This window comes from Colossoma macropomum, unplaced genomic scaffold, assembly GCF_904425465.1.
Source record: "Colossoma macropomum unplaced genomic scaffold, Colossoma_macropomum, whole genome shotgun sequence".
NCBI classification, from domain to species: Eukaryota; Metazoa; Chordata; class Actinopteri; order Characiformes; family Serrasalmidae; genus Colossoma; species Colossoma macropomum.
This window is the reverse complement of record NW_023494785.1, coordinates 26,904,213-26,914,040: the sequence shown is the minus strand read 5'-3', so window position 1 is coordinate 26,914,040 and position 9,828 is coordinate 26,904,213. Positions and strand designations below refer to the sequence as shown.

General features: G+C 41.3%; 1 protein-coding gene across 1 annotated transcript; it reads right to left on the bottom strand.

Moving 5' to 3' along the window:
* LOC118813904 (complexin-3-like) lies at nucleotides 1–4,239 on the bottom strand. The gene is made up of 3 exons (XM_036579511.1): nucleotides 3,840–4,239; nucleotides 2,713–2,800; nucleotides 1–256 (listed from the first exon to the last, which is right to left on the bottom strand). Exons 1-3 carry the CDS (start codon nucleotides 4,022–4,024, stop codon nucleotides 35–37), a joined length of 495 nt encoding a protein of 164 aa, XP_036435404.1. The 5' UTR covers nucleotides 4,025–4,239; the 3' UTR covers nucleotides 1–34.
* Nucleotides 4,240–9,828: the final 5,589 nt, after the last annotated feature.

Sequence of the window (9,828 nt, the reverse complement as noted above, 5' to 3'; positions counted from 1 at the left end):
GTTTGGTACATTGCCTTTTTTGTGTGCTGAGCCGTCACATCACTTTGCACCGTCCTGCGTGGTCAGATGTGCCACTGTGTGTGTTTTGCTTGCTGCCTGAGATCAGTCCCATATCGAAGCTCAGGCTCTGAAATGCACTCAGCAGCGTAGAGCTCTCATCCTTCCCCTGGCCGTCGGACCGCACCATCTTGGCCAGCTCAGGGGGGAGAGCCACTTTACCACCCACTGCCTGCAGATGGCTGCTGTCCTTGGCATTCTGTGCAGGATTTAGGAGAAAATGAGTGAAACAGGCACAAGCAGCTAACAGCAGGTTGAAGAGAAACTCAGAAGAACACAAACTCATTCACACAGTGCTCCTTACAGCCATAGTTTGTTGAAAAATTTGCATCTTTAGTTTTGCACCGAAGCTATGAAGCTAATGGAAGAAGTAATGAAACCTTATACCCCCTAATTAACACTTGACAAACTGCATGCCTTAATGAAAAAACTGACAAAAATACAGACCAAATTCAGGCTTCAAGATGGCTACCATTAATGTTTTTAGCTGTGTGATCTACATGAAACCACATAAGTACATGTTTTTGAGATTACACAATAACTCCATTTGAGGCAACTCTTGGATGATTTAAGCATGCAGTTTACACCACATATAAGCTTCCATTGCGTGTTGGATGTGTTAGCCTCATAGCTCCAGTGTGACACTAAACAATGCACATCTTCACCACACTATGAAAGATGCTGAAAGTCTGACCCATGCTTTCAAATTGTCCTGTTTAGACTACTGTTATTTATTTTGCATTGGTATTCCAGACAAAATCATATGTTTTCTTCAGTGTGTTTGAATTTCAGCTGCTAGAATTCTCCCTCATTCTGAAAATTCATCTTACATGAGCCCAATTCTGGTTCTGTTAAATCTCCTTTTAATTTAATCTCCTCCTGCAAATGCACAAATCTTTATATGGTCGGTCTTGCACTCCCTCATTCAGCTGAGCTTCTGCATACATGCTGCCCTGCTTGAACACTTCGTTCTTCTGATGGTGAGTTACTGCCTTTCCCGAAATTTAGAAGGTCAGTCCTGGGGGCAGATTTTTCAGGATTTTCAAGTATGGTGCTCTGCAAAATTCACCCTTCATTTAGTTAATTTCTAATCAAAATAGCCTTTAAGTACAAGTTATTTAAAGGATAATAAATGAAAATCAGGAGCTTCCAAAACTGGAGATAAAACTAATTAACTAATTAAAGTTTATAAAGAAAATGGGACCAACCATACACAGCAACTGTACAAGACCTGATAAACCACCAAAACCGTCACCATCAGATAAACAGTACTGAAAGCCTTGATCTTTTAGGAAATCAAGCTCCACTCTTGCTTCAAATCTGAAGGGTTTGAAGCAAGAGTGGCGGGATCCACAGGTGTTTCTGTCCATCCTTCCACTGTGGCAAGACAACTCAACACTATGAGTCTGAAATGATGTGTAGCTGACCACCCCAGAGTTCAGACCTCAGCATCAGTGAATGTATTTGGGGTTACTTAGATCGTAAGAAGCAGAAAATGCAACCAACTTCTAAGACTGAACTTTGAAGGTGTGGAAAAAAATTTTTTGCAGATTTCTTTGAAAAACTAAAAGCAAGTCTCTCAAAAAAAAGAATGTAAGCTATGATAAAGTGTGGATATACTTAATACTGAAAAATATATTTAGCTGTTGAGTCTTTCTGTGTATTTTTCTGCACTATGTAATACTATTCAGCACTATGTAATATTATTGGTTAAAAGTGAAAGAAGTAGCATTACTGAGTATGGAGAAAAAAGAACACACTAAAATATGGCGTGAGTGCGTGGCTGCGAGTCACCCTGTAAAGCCTGATATAATCATTTAAAAGTCAGAGGTACCGATTTAATGGGAGTTCTTGGTCCACGTCATATGTCTTTACGTGTTAATGTGTCATGCACAGGCTCAAAAAGAATGTCTGGCTCGATGTTTAGGTCTCAAATGTAAAATAAAGATATAATGACAATGGTAGATAATTCACTCACATCTTCGTAAGACACATTCTTCGCCAGGTTTTGACTGAGTGCTCTTCGAATTCTCTTTCAACATAATCACAAAAGTCAGATTCATTCGCTTGTGGGGGTCTGAAGCACGACTGACATTACAAAATGTTTTTCTGCATGTTGCATGCAATTACATATTTCCACCAGAGAGGTCTCCAAATCCCCATATCCTATGTAGTGTTGCTTTAATGGCCATTTTCATACTGGAAATTACATAAATGGGTAAGTTTGGTCTCTGACTTTTGCACAGCACTGGATCAGGTAAACTAATGAAAGAGATGAAGTGCAGGTTTGTAACTAGGTTCTTCAACTTTCTGTAGCATTACATACATTAAACACTGCCAGATCATAGATTACCTTCCCTACAACTTCTGTCCCCCGACATTACCATCTTTATCACCATCTCTCACTTCCATCGTCTTTGCTGGTAATAAATCAGTGTTGTATGTTGTTTATGTTTATGTTGTTTTCTGCTGTTGTAAGCATCTATAAATGCTATACAAATACATTATTGTTATCTTATTACTTGATTATTTATTATTAATGTATTTTTATTAGTAACATACAGCAGGAGGGAGTAAACTGCATTACAAAATGTTTTACTCAGTAATGGTAAAGAGTGCTCTGAGTATGTGTGTTTGTGTGTGTGCGACTCTAACCTGTGAAAGCTGGTATTTCCTCCTGAAGTGGGCCCTCATGGCTGCTCTCTCTGCGTTCTTCTGAGCGTTCATGGCCTCACGCAGCTTCCTACAGACACAGTAAATGTATAAAACTGTAAATAATACCAAGTTCCATTTCATATACAGTTATTATCAATATCCTTGCTCAGCCCCAGTCCATCAAATGCAATCTTCTCAAACTCATAACCTCAGGATCTGAAGAAACAGAACTATTTACAGTGCCCTCGCTTATAAATTCCTGCTGCGATGTACAAGAAAGCTGTGGCATTTCTGGCCATACATTAAAACACAATTGCCAGTGCCAACATTTAGACATTTCTAATTACTCCCCACATAATTGCAATTCAAAAACAATTCACTACTTAGATTTAAAGATTGACATGTCTCGCTTCTATACATAATCATTGCCTTTACTGAAGAATCCTTAAACAAGCACATTTTAAAAGGGTGTACCAATTAAATATTGTCAAACTCTCAACACATACAATTCTCTACTCAGTCTATACATAACTACATTGCATGTACCATCTTTTAAAAGTCAATTTTAAGCTAATCATGGCTATGACATCATAACCATGAAAACTTTAACAAACAGTAGACTATTCAACCTATAGCAGTTCAGCCTGTCTATTCACATTGTTTAATGTGGGAGGAAACGACTAAATGTTGTGCTGCTACTAAGTGTCTGGAAAGACTAGAGACCTCACAAAAGACCCAAACATCTGCAGTGACTGCCTGAACTTCATTTTTTCTGATGTCCCTGAAGATTTCAGTCAGAACTTTGACAGTTTGTTCCACACTTCAACACTTCAGCCTGATCTACTTTTTGAATGAGGCATGATACAGGGCAGCTAATCAGAACAGAGGTATATATATATATATATATATATATATATGAAGAAAAAAAGTAAAAAAAAGATGCAAAATGCAAGAACAATGTGACATATGTCCCTTTAAAGTGCATCACCTCTGGTTGTATAGAGTGGTGAGAGTGCTATATGAACTTGCTGGCCCAGATTAAACGCACCAAATATAAGCTATAAACAGCCCCATAAACAACTCCGTGAACAGGGCGGTAATAGCCCTGCAATGACGGACTCTCTCACCTCTCTCTGTCCAGATCGGCCTGGTAGGCTCGCAGCAGTGCAGAGTCGCGTGTTTGACTGCTTCTGCACTTTGACCCCTGCTTAGATCTTTGTTTTGTCCAGACGTCCTTCTCGGCAGCTCCGTTCACACAACTTGTCAGCTTTTTCAGAGGAGCCACTAGAGACTTCTGAACCATCGCCTCCATGACAGGGCTGGGGTGAGTGTGTGAGTGTGTGTTGGTAGGCCTGCTCTGCTATCTGTGAGAATGAATAAATGTGTGGATGTGAAACGGTTTCCTCATCCTCCTCATCTACAGCAAGTTGCTTCTGTGTGTCAGTGAGTGAATGAAATGGTATCAACAGACAGACAGCAGGTCAGTAGACAGACTGTCAGACAGTGACCTACAAGGATGACTCAGAGAGCGAGACCTGTGAGGACACACAGACACACACACACACACACACACAATACCTAAGACTTTTACATTGACACAGAAAGAAATATTAAACAGAACTAATCTATTTCTTTTACAGTCTACTAAAATAAAAGGAGAGAAAGACCCAGTCTTTTCTGTATGTTTTCAGTTCAGAGGACACAGCAGCTTGTGTGGTCAGTGAGTTCTGTCTGAAGCATGTTTACCTGTAGAGAAGCAGTGTCTTCACAATTTTATCCACAAACGGCCATCTAGAATAACACTCTCAGTCAAGACACTCAGGTCACTGCTCTTTACTTCAGTAGCATCCACTCGTCCACTCTGGTCATTCCTCTTGCTTGTCTCTCTTTCCCTCACTGCTCTGCTGCACAACCGATTAGGGCTCTAAGGACCTTAACGAAGGGGAATCTCGTTAGCCAGTGCAGGGAGAACTCACGTGCACGTGATGAGCCTTCACACACATTAACGTCACACACACATGCATCCAGCTGACCGTAACAGAGCGTTAGCTGTGTGTCTGTGTGTTTGAGGGATCAATGATTCTTCACAGAACATTTTCACCCTCAAACAGGAAAAACAGGGGTAACCTGGCTTTCCAGGAACAACAAAATGACCATAAGACCATGAACAAATACACAGTGTCATTGCTGTAGCACTCAAACTGACTGATCCAAGAGGTGATTCACATCTAAAAATATAAGCTACAGTCTCCAACTGTACACCAGCAAGGTGGACCTATAAGGTAGGTGTGTCTAATACAGTGGACAGTAAGTGTTCACAGTGTTTCAAAATCTCAGCCACACTGCAGTGTGCCCCACTTGTATGCAACAAACAGGAACATCCCTACTGTGTGAGGGTCATTGCTGTGTGAATGATCCACCACCCATATACCTGGTCACTGGTGGTCTCTTTCCATTGATGGTTGGGATAGAGAGTGTCTGACAACATCTGCTCCAGGCTGTGCTACACTACATGAACCCTACATGTACATTTACCTTACACATGTAGCAGTTTTTGTTTTAACAAAACCGTACACTGTGACAAAAGGTTAGGTTATTATTATGATATTACATGCTTATATCAACACATGCCAAAAATTAATTTGGGACATATTATTATAACATATGAGGGTTTCACACATATCACACACCAATTAGCCATAACGTTAAAACCACCTCCTCATCTCCACTTACCATATAGGTGCACTTTGTAGTTCTACAACTACAGACTGCAGTCCATCTGTTTCTCTGAATACTTTGTTAGTCCCCTTTTACCCTGTTCTTTAGTGGTCAGGACCCCCACAGGACCACTACAGAGCTTGGGTGGGTGCTTGGGTGGTGGATCATTCTCAGCACTGCAGTGACAGTGACATGGTGGTGGTGTGTTACTGTGTGTTGGGCTAGTATGAGTGAATCAGACACAGCAGTGACTACATCTACAAGGTGGACTAACAAGGTAGGAGTGTCTAATAGAGTGGACAGTGAGTGGACACAGTGTTTAAAAACTCCAGCAGACCTGCTGTGTCTGATCCATTTGCACCAGTGCAACACACACTAACACACCACCACCACATCAGTGTTACTGCAGTGCTGAGAATGAACCACCACCCAAATAATACCTGCTCTGTGGTGGTCCTGACCTTTGAAGAAAAGGGTAAAGGGGGCTAACAAAGTAGAAGAGAAACAGATGGACCACAGTCTGTAATTGTAGATCTCTAAAGTTAACCTATATGGTACGTGGAGCTGATAAAATAGACAATGAGTGTAGATACAAAGAGGAGGTTTTAATGTAATGGCTGATGGGTGTGTATATGGAACACATGCATTACCCCACATCCTGACTGACCTTTGGTCGTATTTGTTGGGGGTATTTGTTGACACTGACTTGAATAAGAGTGTGAGTCAGTTACTGAGGTTGCTCCTGGCAGATGCTGGGCAGATGGGACAGAAAGAGAAGCAGATGGACAGAATATGCAGAGAGAGAAAGAGAGAGCAAGAGAGACTCAGCTTTTGCTGAGTCATTATCTTATCTGATCTCATTTGATTACACTGATATTTACAGTCTCCTACAGTGCATGAGATCACGCTACAGTTCTGTGCTTTGTGCTGCTGACATTGAGACAGAGCGTTTTATATGGCTCTGAAGAACAGTGAGGTCAGTAGGAATGAAATAAAAACGAAACAAAAAACCATCACAAATCTGCACTGACTAAAAGGTAAAATGCATCTGTGAGAATGCGTTGTGTAGCAGACGGGCGGATGAATGTGCGTCACGTCTCGTCTGGATGTGTCACTGGCAGCCTCATTACAAATACACGCGGCCATGGTGTGAAGGAATATAAATACAGAAAAAGTAGAAGGTAATAAAACAGAGAGGTCAAAGAGGATGGAGGTGAAAGAGAGAGAGAGAAGTGTGAAGCCGTTATCAGTGACTCTGCAGGAGCGGCCTTGGAGTGTCCAACTGGAGAGGACACCATTAATTACATACACAAACACTAGAGCACATACCACAGACTGCCTGACATGCACAGCACCAGAGAAAGAACGCAAGGATAAAGGGAAGAGAGGAACTATACAATAAAATGAGAGAGAGAGAGAGAGACAAAGAGAGAGAGAGAAAGTTGGTGTGAGAAGCAGACGGTCGTGCTCACAGCACTGTAATCTGCTTAGCGGATTGAGGGGAGATCAGTGACCACACGTGAAGGCGAGTCATCATGGGGGTAAATAGGGGCCTCAGTATGGAGGAGCATTTTCTTAGGACGCTGAAACACATGCACACTCCACATCCCTGATTTTTTTCAAACTCTGTACATTTTTCTTTTCCGATTGGTTTGCTTGTCACTGCTGGGTTCTGAAGGCCAGAGCAAAAGCTGTTTCCATCTCACAATGGGAAAGGAAAGGGACTGTTAGTCTAAATTCATCTCACATAGGGCCTTACTGCTGAAGATCCAGCATTCACCACTTGCAGCTAAAGCACAAAACACAGCATTCACAAACGCATCCATTCTGTGGACGAGGATTATAGCAGATGGAAGATGTCTTCAATTTGGCTGGACTGAAGGGATGTTTAAATGGCTGAGGTTTGCACAGGGCGTTCAGAGAAAACACCAGAGTAGTGGTTTTATTATGCAAGACTATTTGAGCAGAGTAATTAACTTTAGTTATGTTTTATAAGCCTTGGGTAAAAGCTTTTTATACTGCCCTGACAAGTGGTGGTGGTGCGGCGGCAATGGGGTCCACATTTCACTGACAAGTATGAGATCAGCGAATGCAACCTGAACCCTAAAGCCCTGAACACTAATCTTAAACCCTGACCCCTAAACCACAAACCTTCAGCATTAACAACCCTAGACCCTGAACACTAACCCCTAAACCTTGAACCCTAAATCCCATCCCTTACACAGAGTAGGACTGGGCACCCCTGCTCTAAACCCTGAACACTATTCTCTAAACTCTAAACCCTAAAGTTCAAACCCTAACCCCAACCCTAGACCCTAAACACTAATTCCTAAACGCTCCTAAACCTTAAACACTAACTCTTAAATCCTTACAACCCTAACCTCTAAACCCTATGCATCAAAACCTAACCCCTAAACACTGAATCCCAAACCTCAAACTCTAACCTCTAAACTCAAAACCCTGAACAAAGCCTGTAAACCTAACATTAAAATTTTAAAGTCATCACCGAGCTCAACTGTTTGAATACAGTGACTAAAGTGACCTCTACATTTAGATCGATGAGAAAAACATCAGTAAATGATGGAAATTGTGGTCAAAAGGCTTCAGTACATAAAGCCCTCATTACAAAGACGAATGACCATTTGAGAGTTCGTTTTTGCAAACCGAATGGCATCGCTCTACAGAGAAGTGGAAAAATCATGATTAGTCGGATGAGTCATTCATCATATTCTTCACAAGTGGGTGAGTGCATGTGTGGCATAAAAGAATGGTACAGGTCTGAATGTTTGACCCCTATTGTGAGGGGGTCTGGTGGCTCTGTTATGCTGTAGGTGCAAGGTTTGGGTCCACTTGTCCCTTTACAGGGAAGTGTTCCTGTAAATCTAAACAGTTATTCTGAGTGATTACGTTTGCCCTATGATGAAACAGGACAAATGACATAAATGATGGTATGGCAATCACCAGATCTCAACCCATTTGAGCACCTGTTAAGACAGCACTCTCCACCACCATCACTAAAACACTAATTAAGGGAATATCTTTTGGAAGAGTGGTATTACATCCCTCCAGTACAGCTCCAGAGACTTGTAGAATCTACACCAAGGCATATTCGTACAGCTAGTGGTGGTCCAACTTCTTACTATTCAACACTTTGTTGTTTTTTTCCTTCATCACCAATCTGTATATAACTTGTATAAGGTCTTTTCCTACAAGTCGCTGCACAGAAACAAGGTGCACAACATCAACGTTACACAAAATAGAACAAAAACAGAAGGGCACAAGGAAAAAATATGAACTGGCACAATTAGTTTCATGATGAATAAGCAGGAAGTACAAAAAAGGAAAGCTGAGCAGAATCAGTGGAATTGTTGTAGTGTCACATAATGTAGGGGTAATGATTCTTAAAGATCTGCCCAGTGGACAGTCTGTAGTTAAGGTTTACTAGGAATTAAGTGCCAGCGGACTCAAGTGTGTATCTAGGGGAGTTGGGGTGAAGAAGCTCAGTTAAACAGTGTTCACAAAGCTATTTAGGGCTTTATAGATGAAAAGAAAAAGTTTCAACTGGATGTGCAAAGAGACAGATAGCCATTAAACTGGTGAGATGTGAGCAGGTGTTTTGGAATAGGCAAGAATTTTAAAGGCCCATATCATACATGCTCCTTGAATTCCTCCACAGGTCCACGTACACGATTTTTGTGGTTTTATGTACCAGAAACAACAAATTTTTACAGTAACATTTTCTAACCTTTCTTTATGCTTTACTCAGCAGGGACATGATGCTACAAAGTGGCAAGAATATATAGATTTTCAGTGAGAGCTGGCGATTGCTGGTGACAGGAGGCAGCGTCAATGTTGGCTAGTCGAAATGGTTGGAGTTGGCAACACATCAAAGTTGAGCGAGTTTAACTTCATGCAAATTAGGAGTGACGTGATATGGCGATTACCACTGGAAGTTGGACAGGATGGTATGTATTTTAGTACATGTATATGCGTCAGTGAAACCATGATAACCAACTGTCAGCTCTAGAAATGCCCACAGGTAATGAGTGACAAGCGATTTGGGAGACAATAGGTGAAAAGTTACTGCAGATGCGAGAATACAGAGTTCGAATTAAACAGGTTATTTTTGTTACTGAGCCTTTAAGACTGTAAATGAGCTCTATTCTGATTGGCTGCCCTGTATTGTGACTGATTCAAAAGCAGTTTGGGCTTAAACACTTAACTTCAACGTGAATGGGTGGAGCTAAACTGCTGTAAGCTGTATACAGGGTATATATAAATATAGTGTTGGTTCTAGTGACATCGCATAACATTTCATTTGAAATGGGCTGTTTTCACAGCTTAAGCTTCCATCTATGGACTGTATGGAACTGAGAGTGAACAGTGCTTTTTGACACT